General features: G+C 43.7%; 2 protein-coding genes across 2 annotated transcripts in view; both read right to left on the bottom strand.

Annotated features, from left to right (window-relative positions):
• The window catches only part of LOC310867043 (NACHT, LRR and PYD domains-containing protein 3-like), an 88,186-nt gene that overhangs the window by 1,775 nt on the left and 65,295 nt on the right, over positions 1-21,116 (bottom strand). Inside the window, exons 3-12 of the mRNA XM_083776836.1 lie at positions 13,758-13,871; positions 12,140-12,253; positions 10,899-11,012; positions 9,567-9,680; positions 8,042-8,100; positions 5,951-7,751; positions 4,279-4,452; positions 3,543-3,716; positions 3,306-3,461; positions 873-922 (exon numbers count right to left, since the gene is read on the bottom strand). Of these exons, the coding sequence (XP_083632962.1) occupies positions 873-922; positions 3,306-3,461; positions 3,543-3,716; positions 4,279-4,452; positions 5,951-7,751; positions 8,042-8,100; positions 9,567-9,680; positions 10,899-11,012; positions 12,140-12,253; positions 13,758-13,871 (2,870 nt within the window). The remainder of the gene's footprint in view (positions 1-872; positions 923-3,305; positions 3,462-3,542; positions 3,717-4,278; positions 4,453-5,950; positions 7,752-8,041; positions 8,101-9,566; positions 9,681-10,898; positions 11,013-12,139; positions 12,254-13,757; positions 13,872-21,116) is intronic.
• The window catches only part of LOC310866410 (protein NLRC3-like), a 62,459-nt gene that overhangs the window by 1,775 nt on the left and 39,568 nt on the right, over positions 1-21,116 (bottom strand). The gene's annotated exons all lie outside the window — the stretch shown is intronic.

The following is a 21,116-nucleotide window of genomic DNA, read 5'->3' as shown; positions in this document are numbered from 1 at the left end:
AAATACATCCTTCACTGAATGATACGTGCACGGCACGCACGCATGTATCATCGCGCACACGCGCGCACACAAGCACACATGCGCGAGCGCACACATGCGCGTGCGCGCACACATGCACGCACGCATGTGCTCGCGCACACACGCACACATGCGCGCGCGAACACACATGCGCGCGCGAACACACACATGCGCACACATGCGCGAGCACACGCGCGCACACACACACACGCACACATGCGTGCGCGCACACACACACACGCACACATGCGTGCGCGCACACACACATGGAACCCTGGAACCCTCCACGGACCCCTGGAACCTCCAAAGAACCCCCTGGTACCCTCCAAGGACCCCCTGGTGCCCTCCACGGACCCCCTGGAACCCTCCAAGGACCCCCTGGAACCCTCCAAGGACCCCCTGGTACCCTCCAAGGACCCCCTGGAACCCTCCAAGGACCCCCTGGTACCCTCCAAGGACCCCCTGGTACCCTTCAAGGACCCCCTGGTGCCCTCCACGGACCCCCTGGAACCCTCCAAGGACCCCCTGGAACCCTCCAAGGACCCCTTGGTACCCTCCAAGGACCCCCTGGAACCCTCCAAGGACCCCCTGGAACCCTACAAGGACCCCCTGGTACCCTCCAAGGACCCCCTGGTACCCTCCAAGGACCCCCTGGAACCCTCCACGGACCCCCTGGAACCCTCCAAGGACCCCCTGGAACCCTCCAAGGACCCCCTGGAACCCTCCAAGGACCCCCTGGTACCCTCCACGGACCCCCTGGTACCCTCCAAGGACCCCCTGGTACCCTCCACGGACCCCCTGGAAACAGACAGACAGACAGACAGACAGACAGACAGACAGACAGACAGACTCACGTGTTGTAAGGAGTTGAGGTTTAGTCCAGTGTTCTCCTCGATGATTCACACTGTAGGAAGTAGAACAACAATGAATCAAGTCAAAACCTCTGCTGCTTAATGTCTCACATCGGCCTGTTTTAGTCCCACCAAATATTTACTAAACACATTTTGTCATCATTCTCCCACAGACTCTGTCCAAACATCACACACATTGGTACCATATCTCTATGGTCATGTGATTAAGACGTATCTCTCAGATTTGGATTAGATTGAGGAGTGTCTCTTTTTTAACAAAATGCTTCAAATCATGAACGATTGCCTGTGAAACATTGCTGGCCCACAATAAGCTACCCGTCCTGGCGGAGACCTGTGTTCTGAGGAGCACATGTTTCTAGTTCAAACAGTGTTAAATTAGAGATGTTATTTATAACACTGATACTTCTATCATCTCTATAGATAGATCATATATACATGTTAAATATATCAATACTTCTATCCTCATGTCTTTAGACTATGATGTAATTTAGAACACTGTTTAGATTTAGATGCTGTTTATCATTCTAGTATATCATGGTGAACATCATAACACTCACTGTAAATCACTGTCTGTATCAATTACTGTACATTCCAAATGTTAGAAATAGAACCATGGAACACATAGACACCGACTATACTGTATATTAATGTTATAATACAGGGGTGGGCAACTTTGTACTTTCCCCCCTAAAGGACGCTTGGAGGCAGCTGCCACCAGTTTTGTTGACTAACACTAAGACTAGACTAAGACTAGACGATTTCAGATGAGTAAAATAGGACTAAAACTAAAGCGTGTGTTATTCAAAAGACTAAATTGGAAATAGCTGTCAAAATGAACACTGGCCAGGCTACCATATTGCAGCGTTGCAAACTGCATAATATTGCTGCCCTACAGAACAGATGTGAGTCAAGCAAGAACCCTCATGAAACAGAGGTGTTCAGAGAGCAACATCTAGTGGTCTATTGCACCTTTAAATCTGAGATTGTTTTGGGTCCATTTGGTTACAACGGAGCTTGTAATTGGCTATTTTAAAATTGTCTATAGGCAGGGCTTAAAGTTCTCAGTCCTGGGGACTGATTTCAGTCCTGAGGATTTCATAGGGGTCATTTAATGAGATCACTGCAGATTTGCAAAAAAATATTTTCAGTCTTGGGATTTTTGGGGGCTTTAAGCCCTGTCTATAGGCAACCTTAGGCACCAGTGCCAACATTGGCACAAATAAGGAGGGTGATCACTGGCACACTGCGGCATAAGTGTGTGAAAGAGCCTTTTTGGTTAAAAAAAAATATATATATATATAATATATATATATATATATATATATATGAAGTCCCTCACATGTACTGTGTAAATGGTAAATGGTGCATTTATATAGCACCTTTATCCAAGGCGATTTACTACATGTGCATTACATTCACCCATTCACACACACATTCATACACCGATGAGAGGTAAGTAATTACATCTAATTACATTCTACATTAATTAAAACTCAGAACAATAACCCACCTATCTCCATAGTCAGAGTTCTGCTATATTTCCACCCTCACCCCAGAGGGACACATATTACACATTACATTGCACACTACTGTCGTAGCAAAAACAGCCAATCTACAAGCTCAAAACACGCCGCAATGCGACGCGATTTGAGCTTGTGGATCAGCTATTTTTGCTATTATTTGAACTGAAATCCTGATCCTGAATATTCTTTTTGCTATTTTTGAATTGGAATCCTGAAACGTTTTAAATGCATTTAACTTTATGAACCACATACAAATACATTGGACATAAAAAATAGACATCAAAACTATAATATATCAATGTTCGGATATATATACCTGCGGGCCGCTTTAAGTGATGGTGGGGGCTGCATGTGGCCCCCGGGCCGCCAGTTGGGCCCCCATGTATGTTATATATAACCATGGAACATAGACACTATCTACTGTATATTAATCTATGTTATAGAACCATGGAACATAGACACTATCTACTGTATATTAATCTATGTTATAGAACCATGGAACATAGACACTATCTACTGTATATTAATCTATGTTATATAAATCATGGAACATAGACACTATCTACTGTATATTAATCTATGTTATAGAACCATGGAACATAGACACTATCTACTGTATATTAAATCTCTGCTAGAATGAACCATGGATCATATGGTAATATGATATGATAATATGGGAAACTGCATTTATAAAGCGCTTTTCTCCAAAGTGCTTTACATTACAATGTAGTTCACATTCACCCACTGATGGCAGAGGAAAACATGCATGCTCATCGGGAGCTGTTAGGGGTTCAGAGAGTCTTGCTCAAGGACACTTCGACATGTAGCAGCCAGGAGGAGCCGGGAATTTAACCTGGAACCTTTAACGGCCGCTCTACACAAGTCTACTCACTTGACAGTCTCCAGGGCAGGAGACAGCTTCTTCAGAGCAGAGTCTCCTAAGTGGCTGAAGTTCAAGTCCAGCTGTTTCAGCTGGGAGGAGGGGTTGGAGGTCACAGCTGAAGCCAGAGAAGAACAGCCTTCCTCTGTGACTCCACAGCCTGACAACCTGCAGAGAAATACACATTTAACAAAGTGCTGTATTGATGTTCAAGTAGAGATCCACACAGAGAGAACACACATTCTTTACCCCAGGATCTGCAGTCCACACTGTGGACTCTTCAGTAACGCAGAGAGCTGGAGCAGTTGTGATTCCTGCAGGCAGATGAAACTGAGGTCCAATTCTTTCAGATGGAGAAGATTAGAGCTGAGAGCTGAGAGCAGAACTTCAAATCCTGTCTGTGTGAAGGTACAGCCAGCAAGTCTGTAATTACACATGAAATATCTGGACTGAATATCAGAGGTTTGGAGTAAAGACCCCAAGAGATGGAAAGAGAAGGCAGGCAGGGATAATGTTAAGTAAATCATCATAATCTTAATCTTCCAACATAGCAATTGTGTGTGTGTGTGTGTGTGTGTGTGTGTGTGTGTGTGTGTGTGTGTGTGTGTGTGTGTGTGTGTGTGTGTGTGTGTGTGTGTGGGTGCGTACGTGCCAACATGACTACATACTGTAATCACTGTACCCCATTAGTTCACATAATGATAATTCCCTAGCAGCCATGATGGATCACATATTGTAGTTACTGTACCATAGCATTGATAATGATAATTCCCTAGCAGCCATGATGGATCACATATTGTAGTTACTGTACCATAGCATTGTGATGTGAGAGTGTGAACTAGACAACACAAACTCTGACCATATTATTATTCTAATCAGTGGGATACCATGATGTCAACTTTATTAACACTCTTATTATTAAGAATCAAACTATAAATAATTATTATATTATTATATATTATTATTATAATAATAATAATGTGACCTCAGTATCTCCAGTTGACAGTTTGGACTCTTCAATGCAGCAGAGAGCAGGTCCATGGATGGATCCGTTATGTCATTATAACTGATGTCCAATTCTCTTAGATGTGAAGGATTAGAGCTGAGAGCTGAAGCCACAATCCCACATTGTGCCTTTCGGAGGTCACAGCCAACAAGTCTGTAAATGTAGATGATGTAAAATCAGTGATCATCAACACAGTTTAGATCAAATTCATGTTCAATTAAATTAACTATAAAGTGTAATGTAAATGTACCAATGTCTAGTTGGTCAGATATTGTTCCGCGGAGTATGAATCTCAGCGTTGGAATCCTATTAATAAAATGTGCACTGCATAATGTGCCAATAAGTCTCAGTACAAAACTGTCACTGGGCCTCTGAGCTCTGAGCAGGCCCTGGCTTTGCTGAGTTAACATAGAGGTGTGAAATAGGACACTTCTGTATCTGTCTCTCTCTCAAAGAAGAGTGAGCACCAACTGTTACTACTAACAAGTTATAATAATCCATTGAATGTAATTATTGTAAAGCAGTAATGTCATGGGTTGAACTGATCTATAATCTTGAAGTATAGTCATACAAAGACTATGAGGAGGTTAAAATGTCCTTTCCCAAGGGGCTCCCAAACCCTGCTTACAGCGGGGTATCTGATAAGGAACAAGGAACTTCCTTTCAACTCACAGCGGGGGTGGGCACAGTCCACTGTCCCTAAGAGCATGGTGAGCACACAATCAGCACATGGGGAAAGCTTTAAGCTGACCAATGACTGACGGGCTGGCACAAACAGCCAAAGGAAAGGCTGATGCTCCAAGGCAGCAAAGAGGGCTTAAATCACCTAGCCTGGGTCCCCTTGGGCCAGATCCTAAGCAAACCAAGAGGGGTCCAACCTCGTGTGATAGCACGATGAACAACCAGCTGTGTATAACACTGCACAGCGACCAAACACAGCCTCACATTGACTAATGGTAAATATGAATTCATGCTATCAATAAGGATGAATAATGCTATCTATGTGTTGTGTTGTAAGCCTGTAAATTGACAAATGTATCATGTATATTCTGTCTCATCAGGTTCTTTACCTAATCAAAGGCTGATCAAAGGCCTGAACAAGGGCTAATAACTAACCCAATCTAAAAGAGCTAAGCTCATTGTGTTAAAATGTATGTTTATTAAATCATAATAAAAGTATATAAAGACACATGAGTAATGTTATTTAGATTGCGAATGGCCTGAGATTTGAGTACGTTAACCCTGTGTGAAGTTGCTTCCCCTTTCGGAGGGGTTGGAGCACGATATGTTATCAATTAGATATTGACAGGTCATATAAGAACAGGGAACCAGAAAACATCAAAGTGAAAGACAGATAATCTGTATTAATATACTACAGTGTGTAACTTGCATTGATCTATGAATGTTATATTTATTATTTTCACTCTGTTCTCTGTGTGTGTCAGTCAGTTCCATTTAGGCAAAAATGCACACACACACACACACACACACACACACACACACACACACACACACACACACACACACACACACACACACACACACACACACACACACACACACACACACTTTGAGACCTGATTATTATTATAGTAATTAGGTGTGATGGTAGATTGATCCTAACAGGCTTTCTATCCACATGACTACTAACCGAGCCTTTCTGCTGTTCCTCACAGCTGGGAGTAGTCTGGATGTCTGAATGAGTAGTCTGAATCTCCCAAATGCTTTTAGTGTGTTGTATTGTTGCAGGTCCAACTCCTCCAGAACCTCCTCTGACGTCAGCAGCATGAAGGCCAGAGCTGAACACTGGCTCTCAGACAGTCGTGTCTTTGATCTGTCCGCTGACTTCAGGTACTGTTGGATCTCCTGATGTACTGAGTGGTCGTTCATCTCCATCAGACAGTGGAAGATGTTGATAAATCTGTCAGGAGAGAGACTCATATCCTCATTTTCCATCTCCTTCAGGTTGTTGATGACTCTCTGGATGCTCTCTGGACTGTTCTCTGTGTGACCCAGCAGGCCTCCTAACAGACTCTGGTTGGACTCCAGTGAGAGGCCATGAAGGAAGCGGACAAAGAGGTCCAGGTGGCCGTTATTACTCTTCAGGGCTTTTTCGCTGGCTCTCTGAAGGAAGTCCTCCAAGGAACTGACATCATCTCCCAGGAATGTCTTCAGTACCTTCATGTTCTTCTGTGTGAAACAGTGGAACAGGTAGACTGCAGCCAGGAACTCCTGGATGCTCAGATGAACAAAGCTGTAGATCTTTCTCTGAGATTGAACGGTCTCTTCTTTGAAGATCTCTGTGCACACTCCCGAGTACAGCGCGGCGTGGTTCACATCGAGACCACACTCTTCCAGGTCTTCTTGGTAGAACATGACGCTGCCTTTCTTCAGATGTTTAAATGCCAGCATGCACAGCATCAGAAGAACATCCCTGTCAGTCTCGCCATACTTCGTCTTCATCCTTTTTATCAGGAGCGATATGAAGAGGCTGAACATCCCGGTCAGGTTCTTGGGCAGCTGTCCTGTCTGGTCTGTCTTCACCAGGTCCTCCACAACGGTAGCGGTCATCCAACAGAAGACTGGGATGTGACACATGATGTGGATGCTCTTTGATGTCTTCACGTGTGAGATGATGGTGCTGGCCAGCTCCTCATCATCACTGAACATCTTCCTGAAGAACTCCTCCTTCTGGGGGTCTGTGAACCCTCGTATTTCTGTCACCATGTCAACGCATGCAGGAGGGATCTGATTGGCTGCTGCAGGTCTGGTGGTTATCCAGAAGAGAGCCGAGGGGAGCAGATTCCTCTTGATGAGGTTCGTCAACAGCAGGCCCACCGATGATGTCACCGTGACATCAGAGACGACGTCATTGTTATCGAAGGCGTCAGAATCGACGTCGATGTTCTGGAATTTCAGCGGAAACCTGCTTTCATCGAGACCATCGAAGATGAAGCCAACTTTCCAGGCAGCGAGCTGCTCTGCTGTGACCTTCTTTAACGTTGGATGGAAACCATGGATCAGTGAGAGAAGACTGTGCTGCTCATCTCGGACCAAGTTCAGCTCCCGGAATGCGAAGGGAAGCAGGAGATCTATATCTTGGTTCTCCAAACCTCTTGCCCAGTCCAGAGTGAACTTACGCACAGAGAATGTCTTTCCGATGCCAGCGATGCCATTGGTCAGAACTCTGCTGCTGGGTGTGTCTCTGCCAGGGAGGACGGTCTTAAAGATGGCACGGCACTTGATTAGGACGTCATAGAGGGTCTTCATGCTGGAGGCGGTCTCAAGCTGCCACACCTCATGTTGCTGATTAACCCCTTCACTCCCTCCCGCTGATAGGTGGAGGTCTGTGTAGATGTTGGAGAGGGAGGGATGTTCAGTGACGTATGTCACATGTTCAAGACCGTCCAAAGTGACCTTATAGACCTTTACATACTCCGGCAGACTGACATCTGATATGAGGAGACAATTAATACATGTTAAACACTATGCTTCATTTACAACTTTACATTGAACAATCCATAGCATTAAAACAACTATGTATATAACCTCCAAATAATCTACATTTGTAAAAGAAAAACAAATGAGAAAATTGGCTAAAATAAACAACATTGGATCGTTTTTTTGTCTAAATGTATGTGTTTATCATCAGTATTTGTATTTGGACAATGAGACAGGAATCTGATGAGTCTGCTGCTATTTAAACATTTCATTCATTGAAATAAAATGTGTCCAGTCTTACTGTGTCCAGGTGTGGTTTGACTGAATGTCTTCTGTCCAGGTGTGTTTCTGAATGTCTCTCTGTGGAGATGATGACAATAGAATATATACATATAGATACATATAGATGAAGACAATAGAATATATACATATAGATACATATAGATGAAGACAATAGAATATATACATATAGATGAAGACAATAGAATATATACATATATACATATAGATGAAGACAATAGAATATATACATATAGATACATACTGTAATATGCATGTATAGGCTACATAATTAAAGTTGGTAGACGAATGGTATACATTTATTTATGCTCCTTTTTAAAAGAGAAACAAAATGTTGTTAAAGCAACATTTAACAATATAAATAAATTGTTGTAGGCTTAATTATCAATAAACAACGCATCGCATCTGCATGCATGCATCTGCGCGTCTACAGTACAGAGGTCCGCCGGTTCTATTCCAAAACATAAATAAGTCCAGTTTGTTGACTTTTCGCTGACGAGAAAACCCTCAAACATGGATAGCACATGGCTAACTTGGCTAACCGTGCCAGTGTGGGGAGACGAGTACAACAGAGAACTCCCTAAAGCCTCCCTAAACACTTAAAACTTAGGTCAGGATTGAGAAGGCATTTTTAGAATCCTGAATGGGTCTGTTGAATTGAGCAATTGTAACAGTTATCTCCTTAACATATTACGACCAGGATTACTGCATGTTTTTGTGAGGGTACCTACCCTAGGGGACATGGGGAGAACATGTGAGGGTACCTACCCTAGGGAATACAGGGAGAACATGTGAGGGTACCTACCCTAGGGGACATGGGGAGAACACATGAGGGTACCTACCCTAGGGGACACGGGGAGAACATGTGAGGGTACCTACCCTAGGCGACATGGGGAGAACATGTGGGGTACCTGCCCTAGGGGACACGGGGAGAACATGTGAGGGTACCTACCCTAGGGGACACGGGGAGAACATGTGAGGGTACCTACCCTAGGGGACACGGGGAGAACACGTGAGGGTACCTACCCTAGGGGAAACGGGGAGAACATACAAACTCCACACAGAAAGGCCCTTTCGCCAACCCCGCCACGGGTATGGGCACTGATGACGCAGAGGAGAGAACACGCCCCCAGCGCCCACAGCGTGAATCGAACCCAGGACCTTCTAGCTGTGAGGCGACAACACTACAGACTGTGCCACTGTCCCCGCTCTTGGTTTTATTTTTGATAAAAAAATTAAACTTAATAAACAAATCAGCTCCGTCGTTAAAACTCTCTTCTTCCAATCATCGCCATGGTCAAATCCTACCTCCCCTAAAAACAGCTGGAGATGGTTATCCATGCTTTGATTTAATCAATGATAGATTATTGCAACTCTTTGTATATTGGCATCGACCAGCGTTTACAGCTAGTGCAGAACACAGCTGCCCGCCTTCTCACCGGCACTATACAATATGTTATAGTGTATATTGTATAGTGTTACAGTGTTATAGTGTTGTATTATATTTATAGGAGGGTTGAACATACTGTGAATCAGGAGGTCCAGGTTCGTTACTGAAGTAAGGAGGATCTGCTTTAGACCAGTCACTCTTCACAGAAAGAAGGCTGGGAGTTGGAGACTCTGCTCTGTGGTGGACACTTCTGGAATCATACAGACAGAAATAACAATACATAAACAACAGAGACAGTGAATAATACTACTAGAAATAATACTAAGTAAATAACAGACAGTAATTAGCATAACAGTAGCTTGTATTCCATGTAGTACAAACGGTGCAATGGAATGATTTGCCCAAGGAGATAAAGACAAGTGCCTCTCTAAACACTTCAAACTTAGGTCGGGATTGAGAAGGCGTTTTTTGAATCCTGAATGGGTCTGTTGAATTGAGCAATTATAACAGTTATCTCCTTAACATATTCCGACCAGGATTACTGCATGTTTTTGTGAGGGTACCTAACCTAGGGGACACGGGGAGAACATGTGAGGGTACCTACCCTAGGGGACACTAAGAAAACATGTGAGGGTACCTACCCTAGGGGACACGAGGAGAACATGTGAGGGTACCTACCCTAGGGGACACGGGAGAACATGTGAGGGTACCTACCCTAGGGGACACGGGGAGAACATGTGAGGGTACCTACCCTAGGAGACACGAGGAGAACATGTGAGGGTACCTACCCTAGGGGACACGGGGAGAACATGTGAGGGTACCTACCCTAGGGGACACAGGGAGAAAACGTGAGGGTACCTACCCTAGGGGACACGGGGAGAACACGTGAGGGTACTTACCCTAGGGGACACGGGGAGAACATGTGAGGGTACCTACCCTAGGGGAAACGGGGAGAACATACAAACTCCACACAGAAAGGCCCTTTCACCAACCCCGCCTCGGGTATGGGCACTGATGACGCAGAGGAGAGAACACGCCCCCAGCGCCCACAGCGGGAATCGAACCCAGGACCTTCTAGCTGTGAGGCGACGACACTACCGACTGTGCCACTGTCCCCCCTCTTGGTTTTATTTTTGATAAAGATTTTAAACTTAATAAACAAATCAGCTCCGTCGTTAAAACTCTCTTCTTCCAATCATCGCCACGGTCAAATCCTACCTCCCCTAAAAACAGCTGGAGATGGTTATCCATGCTTTGATTGCATCAAGAATAGATTATTGCAACTCTTTGTATATTGGCATTGACCAGGCGTCACTCAGGCGTTTACAGCTAGTGCAGAACACAGCTGCCTGCCTTCTCACCGGCACTATAAAATATGTTATAGTGTATATTGTATAGTGTTATAGTGTATATTGTATAGTGTTACAGTGTTATAGTGTTGTATATATTTATAGGAGGGTTGACATACTGTGAATCAGGAGGTCCAGGTTCGTTACTGAAGTAAGGAGGATCTGCTTTAGACCAGTCACTCTTCACAGACAGAAGGCTGGGAGTTGGAGACTCTGCTCTGTGGTGGACACTTCTGGAATCATACAGACAGAAATAACAATACATAAACAACAGAGACAGTGAATAATACTACTAGAAATAATACTAAGTAAATAACAGACAGTAATTAGCATAACAGTAGCTTGTATTCCATGTAGTACAAACGGTGCAATGGAATGATTTGCCCAAGGAGATAAAGACAAGTGCCTCTCTAAACACTTCAAACTTAGGTCGGGATTGAGAAGGCGTTTTTTTTATCCTGAATGGGTCTGTTGAATTGAGCAACTGTAACAGTTATCTCCTTAACACATTCCGACCAGGATTACTGCATGTTTTTGTGAGGGTACCTACCCTAGGGGACACGGGGAGAACATGTGAGGGTACCTACCCTAGGGGACACGGGGAGAACATGTGAGGGTACCTACCCTAGGGGACACTGGGAAAACATGTGAGGGTACCTACCCTAGGGGACATGGGGAGAACATACCTACGTACCCTAGGGGACACAGGGGCAACATGTGAGGGTACCTACCCTAGGGAAAACGGGGAGAACATGTGAGGGTACCTACCCTAGGGGACACGGGGAGCACATGTGAGGGTACCTACCCTAGGGGACACGGGGAGAACATGTGAGGGTACCTACCCTAGGGGAAACAGGGTGAACATACAAACTCCACACAGAAAGGCCCTTTCGCCAACCCGCCTCGGGTATGGGCACTGATGACGCAGAGGAGAGAACACGCCCCCAGCGCCCACAGCGGGAATCGAACCCAGGACCTTCTAGCTGTGAGGCGACAACACTACCGACTGTGCCACTGTCCCCTGACTTGTTTTTATTTTTGATAAAGATTTTAAACTTAATAAACAAATCAGCTCCATCGTTAAAACTCTCTTCTTCCAATCATCGCCACAGTCAAATCCTACCTCCCCCTAAAAACAGCTGGAGATGGTTATACATGGTTTGATTTCATCAATAATAGATTATTGCAACTCTTTGTATATTGGCATCGACCAGGCGTCACTCAGGCGTTTACAGCTAGTGCAGAACACAGCTGCCCGCCTTCTCACCGGCACTATAAAATATGTTATAGTGTAATAGTGTATATTGTATAGTGTTACAGTGTTATAGTGTTGTATATATTTATAGGAGGGTTGACATACTGTGAATCAGGAGGTCCAGGTTCGTTACTGAAGTAAGGAGGATCTGCTTTAGACCAGTCACTCTTCACAGACAGAAGGCTGGGAGTTGGAGACTCTGCTCTGTGGTGGACACTTCTGGAATCATACAGACAGAAATAACAATACATAAACAACAGAGACAGTGAATAATACTACTAGAAATAATACTAAGTAAATAACAAACAGTAATTAGCATAACAGTAGCTTGTATTCCATGTAGTACAAACGGTGCAATGGAATGATTTGCCCAAGGAGATAAAGACAAGTGCCTCTCTAAACACTTAAAACTTGGGCGACTGTGGCTCAAGAGGTAGAGCAGGTCGTCCAATGATCCATGGGTCGGCGGTTCGAATCCCGGCTCCTCCTGTCTACATGTCGAAGTGTCCTTGGGCAAGACACTGAACCCCAACTTGCTCCCGATGTGCTGGTTGGTACCTTGCATGGCTTCCGCTGCAATCGGTGTGTGAATGGGTGAATGTAATGCACAATCTATGTAAAGCGCCTTGGATAAAGGCGCTATATAAATGCACCATTTACCATTTAGGTCAGGATTGAGAAGGCGTTTTTAGAATCCTGAATGGGTCTGTTGAATTGAGGAATTGTAACAGTTATCTCCTTAACACATTCCGACCAGGATTACTGCATGTTTTTGTGAGGGTACCTACCCTAGGGGACACGGGGAGAACATGTGAGGGTACCTACCCTAGGGGACACGGGGAGAACACGTGAGGGAACCAACCCTAGGGGAAACGGGGAGAACATACAAACTCCACACAGAAAGGCCCTTTCGCCAACCCCGCCTCAGGTATGGGCATTGATGACGCAGAGGAGACAACACGCCCCCAGCGCCCACAGCGGGAATCGAACCCAGGACCTTCTAGCTGTGAGGCGACAACACTACCGACTGTGCCACTGTCCCCCCTCTTGGTTTTATTTTTGATAAAGATTTTAAACTTAAAGGTATATTCAGTGATTTCACTCAAAAAACCGTAGGTTTCGTTTTTGGCTGGGACCTAAGCCTTTCATCCAATCAGGATAGAGAGCCAAAAACGAAACCTAAGGTTTTTTGTTAACTGGGGACAGGGAGGAACTCCTTATATGGTCAGCACACTCTATAGTCGAGAGGATAATCACAACAAAACAAAAAAATAAGTGATATTTGAATTAAGTGAAATCACTGAATATACCTTTAATAAACAAATCTGCTCTGTCGTTAAAACTCTCTTCTTCCAATCATCGCCACGGTCAAATCCTACCTCCCCCTAAAAACAGCTGGAGATGGTTATCCATGCTTTGATTTCATCAAGAATAGATTATTGCAACTCTTTGTATATTGGCATCGACCAGGTGTCACTCAGGCGTTTACAGCTAGTGCAGAACACAGCTGCCCGCCTTCTCAGCGGCACTATAAAACGTTAACACATTACTCGATTTCTGCCCCTCCCCATTAGATCTGCTAAGATAGATGCCATTTCTGCCCCTCCCCATTAGATCTGCTCAGATAGATGCTTTAGAAATAAAGTTTGATTTGATTTGACTTGGAGTACACAATTCAGACACCAGATGGAGCTGTTGGTTGTAAAGGAGTTCATGTTTCAACCTTTGGTCAGTAGAGTGGTGTCCGTCTTTGAAGTCAATAAGTCCATGCATGGACGAGTCTTTCTTCATGGAGACACAGCTGGGTACAGGAGAGACTGCTCTGTGATGATCAACCCTGTTACAAAGAGAGGATCAACAGGATTTAGAACATCATATCAGGCTTGGCAATTTCATAGTCTATAGGAAGTTCTACTCAAACGTGATTATTCTTAGTTGAAAACAAACAAAAAGCTTATAAAGTTAAATCTAAACATTCAGCTGTAAACATTGACCACAGCTATTTCAGTTATATAAGTTATGTCAACTTTCTGCTGTTGTGAATGAGGTCCATAGTGTGTATATTGAACAGAAGGATTGACATACTGTGTGTGTGGAGGTCCAGGTTCATTACTGAAGTTAGGAAAATGTAACGGTGATGTTTATAAGTAAAATCAAATAGCAGGATTAACATACTTTGTATGTGGAGACTCTGGTCTGTGGATGTGATGTTTGTCAGCTCCCTCCTCCTCTCTCTCCTCACACTGACTCATCTCTGGTCTTCAGGAAACCTGTCAAGATTACAGGCACGCAAGCACGCACGCACGCACGCACGCACGCACGCACGCACACACACACACACACACACACACACACACACACACCCAAGTTGTTGAAACCCTCTAACAACCAGTCTGTAGGTATAATGTCTAGTGAAACCCTCTAACAAACAGTCTGTAGGTATAATGTCTAGTGAAACCCTCTAACAACCAGTCTGTGGGTATAATGTCCTAGTGAAACCCTCTAACAACCAGTCTGTGGGTATAATGTCTAGTGAAACCCTCTAACAACCAGTCTGTGGGTATAATGTCTAGTGAAACCCTCTAACAACCAGTCTGTGGGTATAATGTCTAGTGAAACCCTCTAACAACCAGTCTGTGGGTATAATGTCCTAGTGAAACCCTCTAACAACCAGTCTGTGGGTATAATGTCTAGTGAAACCCTCTAACAACCAGTCTGTGGGTATAATGTCTAGTGAAACCCTCTAACAACCAGTCTGTGGGTATAATGTCCTAGTGAAACCCTCTAACAACCAGTCTGTGGGTATAATGTCTAGTGAAACCCTCTAACAACCAGTCTGTGGGTATAATGTCTAGTGAAACCCTCTGACAACCAGTCTGTGGGTATACTGTCTAGTGAAACCCTCTAACAAACAGTCTGTAGGTATAATGTCTAGTGAAACCCTCTAACAACCAGTCTGTGGGTATAATGTCTAGTGAAACCCTCTAACAACCAGTCTGTGGGTATAATGTCTAGTGAAACCCTCTGACAACCAGTCTGTGGGTATACTGTCTAGTGAAACCCTCTAACAAACAGTCTGTAGGTATAATGTCTAGTGAAACCCTCTAACAACCAGTCTGTGGGTATACTGTCTAGTGAAACCCTCTAACAAACAGTCTGTAGGTATAATGTCTAGTGAAACCCTCTAACAACCAGTCTGTGGGTATAATGTCTAGTGAAACCCTCTAACAACCAGTCTGTGGGTAGTGAAACCCTCTAACAACCAGTCTGTAGGTATAATGTCTATAGTGAAACCCTCTAACAACCAGTCTGTGGGTATAATGTCTAGTGAAACACTCTAACAACCAGTCTGTTGGTCGGACCTAGGCTGCCAAATATAAAAACAAATAGTCTGCACCTCTTAGCCCAGCTCTGAGATGGTACAGTATGTACAGTAGGAGTGGTTGGTATTTAATGACCATATAGTCATAAAGGCTTCCTCTAGGATGGGGTCAAAGGTGCATGCAACAGTAGCTCAGGGGTAGAGTGGCCGGTAGAACAGCCGGATGGGAACCATGATGGTTCCCGGTTCGATCCCTGTGGGTTCCCCCAGAGTTAGTGTCAAAGTGTCCTTGAGCAAGACTCTGAACCGCTTTAGCTCCCGATGAGCAGGTTGGTGCCTTGCATGGTTTGTATGAATATGTGTATGAATATTAGCTGTCAGACTCTTCATCAACCACAACAACTAGTGGTGTATTAGCTGTCAAAGATCTAACGATGTCTGTCTTATCACAGAGATGAAACACACATGGGATGTTTAGTACACACACACACACAGAACTCCACTACCTTTTAGGTAACTGCTATTGTAACTCTTTACGTCTGCAATTCAACAACTCACAATCAGTGAGATTGAAATATGCTTCATAGGATTATAATGTTTATTAACATCCAGTCATCAACTGTCACTCTGACCTCAGTAAAACAGTATTATAATGTTTATTAACATCCAGTCATCAACTGTCACTCTGACCTCAGTAAAATAGGATTATAATGTTTATTAGCATCCAGTCATCTACTGTCACTCTGACCTCAGTAAAACAGTATTATAATGTTTATTAACATCCAGTCATCAACTGTCACTCTGACCTCAGTAAAATAGGATTATAATGTTTATTAGCATCCAGTCATCTACTGTCACTCTGACCTCAGTAAAACAGTATTATAATGTTTATTAACATCCAGTCATCAACTGTCACTCTGACCTCAGTAAAATAGGATTATAATGTTTATTAGCATCCAGTCATCTACTGTCACTCTGACCTCAGTAAAATAGGATTATAATGTTTATTAGCATCCAGTCATGTGCGCGCACACACACACACACACACACACACACACACACACACACACACACACACACACACACACACACACATTTTTAAACACAAAGGAGATGCATCGAAGGACACAAATATTATTGGTGCAGTAGAGTTACTTTTACAAAATCATGGGATGTGTTTTCATGATACAATAGACATGTCACTCAGCACTCTATGGGTAAAAGTAACAGTATCTCCGGCATATATGGTGTTTTGCCTCCTTTTGGGGAACACACACACACACGCACACGCGCACGCGCACACGCACACGCACACGCACACACACAGATATTGATTATTCTAGTATATGGTATAAAACACTTAAACAACATTAACCCCTTCACCTCTCTGTTCTTAGTAAAACACACCTGGCTCAGATCTGTACCTGGGACGATCGTTTCCCTCTACACCAAATCTCTTTGAGGAAATATCAGATCTACAAGCTCACAATGCGTCACGGCATGAATAAATATCAGATCTACAAGCTCACAATGCGTCACGGCATGAATAAATATCAGATCTACAAGCTCACAATGAGTCACAACATGGAGAAATATCAGATCTGCAAGCTCACAATGGCACACGTTCCCCCCAGAATAATATAGGCTCTCTGGGGTTCAAGTGGTTAACATTCTTAACCGTGTTACGGTGAAATTGGTGACCTGCTGAAATACGTGACCATCTTGTGAACTTCATGGCCTGAATACCGCTAGGTTGAACTCTGATAATAAACAAACCACAATGATTTACATTCAGACACTGATGTTATGTGATGTCTACATGATTGTCACATATTTCAGCAGGTCACCAATTCCACCGTAACACCTCCATGCTGGAGTGAGTGAAGGGCAGTCCAAACTCTCTCCGAAGCTCCGGTACAACTACAACATGACGTCACTCGCAACTTCTGAAACGCATTCCTCCGAATTTTTGTTCTGAACGCTGCACTCCCAGATGTTGTGACTCACCGAACTCTACTTCGGATAAAAAAAAGTCTGATCTTTCCGACGAAAAGTTTGGTGGTCGGAGACAGTATGGACTGCCCTTGAGTGGCAAAGATTATATCATCAAACCCGGAAGTTATGCAGGAATGCCTATACTGAGTGAGAAAAAACTACTTTCTGCCTTGACAGCCCCATAAACATCCACACAGAAATTGCATTAAACAACATTAAACAATGTTAAACTCACTTTGCCTGTTGATTTGCCACTCGATGTGCGATTCACTTTAAGCATGCGCACACCCTCTATTGGAATTCAGCTAAAGGGACAGTTCACCCCCAAAATGACTTTGTCTCTATATGGACTACTCTCCCCATGGAGACTTGAATCCATGGTCATGCATTTTATTGTTTGTTTGTTTTCGTCACATTCCTAAACCAATCATTTTATGAGAAGCAGCGGTTCCGGTAGGAGACACAAAGAGTCTCCTTTGTGTCTCCATAAGTAACTTTAATTCTATCCCTTTAACCCATTTAGACCTGAGAACGATTCTACAAATGTCTTCTAAATCCTGACAGTTTTCTGAAAAACCCTCATGTTTCTATGTCAGTGGTTCTCAAACACTTTCATGTCAAGGACCACCAAAATATATGTAATTGGCCGCCGACCCCCATCTGAAAAAATGTTTTGTTCCAGTGACCACCCAGAGGCAAAGATTTGAGTTAAAAACGTTCGCTCTGAAAGAATATATTCAAAGATTTGCGCCACACTTTCATGATTAAAAAATAATTGCAGACCTACAAGTTCGTAGCGCGGCACTCTGTGCCGTGCTTAAAAATCACTTACCCTGCAATAATCTTTATGCTTTGATCCGACGTGGCAAAAAACAAAATGGTGTCCAGACGCCTCAGTTGACGGTGAATCAACACACTTACAGTTCTGTCATACTGGAGTCTGGAGGTGGTGTTGTTGCAACAAGAACCTATGAATGATGACACCATGTGATACATTGACCTGCAACCAGCACACACACACACACACACACACACACACACACACACACTTATACTGTCAGTGTGCAGGTCAATGTTTAACTAAGGTGTGACACCATGTGATACATTTACCTGCAACCAGCACACACACACACAGTCAGTGTGCAGATCAATGTTTAACTAAGGTGTGACACCATGTGATACATTGACCTGCAACCAACACACACACACACACACACACACACACACACACACACACACACACACACACACACACAGTCAGTGTGCAGGTCAATGTTTAACTAAGGTGTGACACCATGATAAGTTGTTCCTGTTCTCACCTCACAGACTCTAGACTGCAGGGTGTCCAAACTGTGAACCGGGGATAGATTGTAGACGGCCCGCGGCTTCATACCGTATTATGAACGGCCCGTCCGACAGTACGGGACATTTTTGGGAGATTTTTACATTGAAGTTTAGTATTTGCTGATTTTTATTTCTGTTTTGCATAGATGTGTGTATAAATCTTTATAAATGTCTTGATGAATTGAAAATGGAGGACCCTTTTCTGTTTCAATCAACCTTGGTATTTCCCAGGGTATAACCAGTAAGACGCCCCTTTAGGGCGAGAAGCGACCTTTCCCTAAAGGGCCTCCTGGGCGGAAACTACAGGCTGAGGCAGTTTTGTCCAGCTTTTAGTGTATTTAACGCAATTTTTATCCCAACACATCTCACCGCTAGGGGCAATGTTCTGTTGTGCATTTACAATGGAGGATTCCGAAACAGAGTGGATTAAAATACCTTTTTTATTGAAAAATAAGCATGTTCGGTGTTTAATATGGGTGCGCACAGATCACAAACAAGTGGGGCAAAATTTAAAGCAGCTTAGATTTTGCATTTGTACAAGGTAAGAGTGATTTTGAGGCACAAACGTTCCTTTTCGACTTTAGGGGCGGGGTTAACGTTTAGACTCTCGTAGAGAGATTCGTCAGAATCGAAAAAAACCTCTACGAGAATCTAAATGTTTGGGCTAGCAAGGTGCTACCTATAGGTGCAATGGAAGCCCATTCATCCAAACAGAAAAGTCCTATCTGATTGTATTAAACAACGTCAAACTCAACCAACATTGCAGCTGTAGGGAAAGCTTGAATTATTCTCTCAAAGTGTGTGTTTCATAAAAGTCCACTGTAGACATGTTATGAGCTACTTTGGGTCCTTAATTGCAGCTGATTCTTTTTCTAAGTGCTGGAGTTTGGAAGCGCTCGTTAGATAGGCTATCACTCAACTCCCCCTGCGTACATAATGCAAGAGGCAGCAGGACGTTGCTTTACAGAAAACGAGTGCTTCTAAACTCTGATGGAAACATCAGAGTTGCCCGTGGGCAATACCCCACGGGGAGTAAAAACACATTTTTACATTTCCCTATATGTATGAAGCAAGGCCGGTTCTAAGGGGGGGCAAGGGTGCGCATAGCCCACCCAAACGTGCGTCCTGCCCACCCAATCAAAGATTATGGAGAGTGTGTGTCATATGTGTGTGTATGTGTACAAACTACTGTAATGAAGTAATTGTTAATTGTATTAACTGTCCTACGTCAAACTGTCAACTGTGAATATCAGTGCATGGTCAAAGGACGGCAGTGAAGCAAGACTTTTATTGCAGTGAATGGAAAGAAGTTGGCACGGACGATAATCTTTTAGGGAACTGTGTTGCTGTTGGACAGATTAATATCTACAGCATGAACAATATAAAAGCATGATTATCAAAAGGACACTGTACTTTAATCATCTGCAATAAAAGCCCTTTGACCGCTGATATTCACCGTTTGACGTGGACAGTCAATAAAAATTAACAATTACTTGATGGCCTCCCAGTTTCTCCACCTCCACCAGGGCTGGTTCTGGAGGGGACAGAGGTGTGCAGACCCCACCGAAGTTATGGAGAATATTTATTTGTAGTCAATATAAAAACATACCACAAAATATCAGTACCATTTATCAGTTCTGATTGGGTGGGCAGCATTTTTAGAGAAATTGAACCATCTGAACACTGTTTGCCATATAAGTGCTGTTAACCGACAGGAAGTGGCGTGCACAAGACACTGGGTGGTGCTAGAGCACCTGCCCTTTTGCCCGCTGGACAGCAATGTGCCCTTTTTGAATGTTCGTTTTTTGTTCCTTTTATTTTTGTTTTGTACAGTGTACAGTATGTGGCCCATGGTGACATTGATCAATTCTGGATTAAAAGCTTCCAATATATTATTTATGCCCCAAAATCTATAAATCTCACACACTATTATGGCAACCGGTAGTTCAACCGGTGGTTCCACGCCCTCCACAAGGTGCCCTTTTTTTTTCTTCACTTGAGCACCTGCCCCTCCAAATGTCTGTGCACGCCACTGCCAACAGGGTGCGAATGGAAATTGGGTTACTATTGGTCAAAGAAGGAGAAGATAGATAATCTGAGATGATAGCATAGTTTTCTATGCATTTGGGGGGATTATTACGCTATGCGGTGCGTGCGGGATGAACCCCCATATATTGGTCCTGCCCACCCTAGTGGTCCAGGCTACAGCCGGCCCTGGTATGAAGTTACCTCTCTCGTCTTCCCGTCAGGAAATGTGATGCAAAACCAGCTTAGCTATAGCAATACTTTTTGTGAACGGAAAATATGCTAGGCTGGTTGGCATATAATTATATTATTGCCCTGTTTTTATTTGCATGGTTCACCACACACCCACACACACAGTAGGCTAATGCTCAGAGGAGACATGAGGTTGTTTAAATA

This window comes from Protomyctophum parallelum (assembly GCF_964188405.1).
Source record: "Protomyctophum parallelum genome assembly, chromosome: 11".
Lineage (NCBI taxonomy): Eukaryota > Metazoa > Chordata > Actinopteri > Myctophiformes > Myctophidae > Protomyctophum > Protomyctophum parallelum.
The sequence above is the reverse complement of the archived record's forward strand: the minus strand, read 5'-3'. Positions and strand labels throughout refer to the sequence as shown.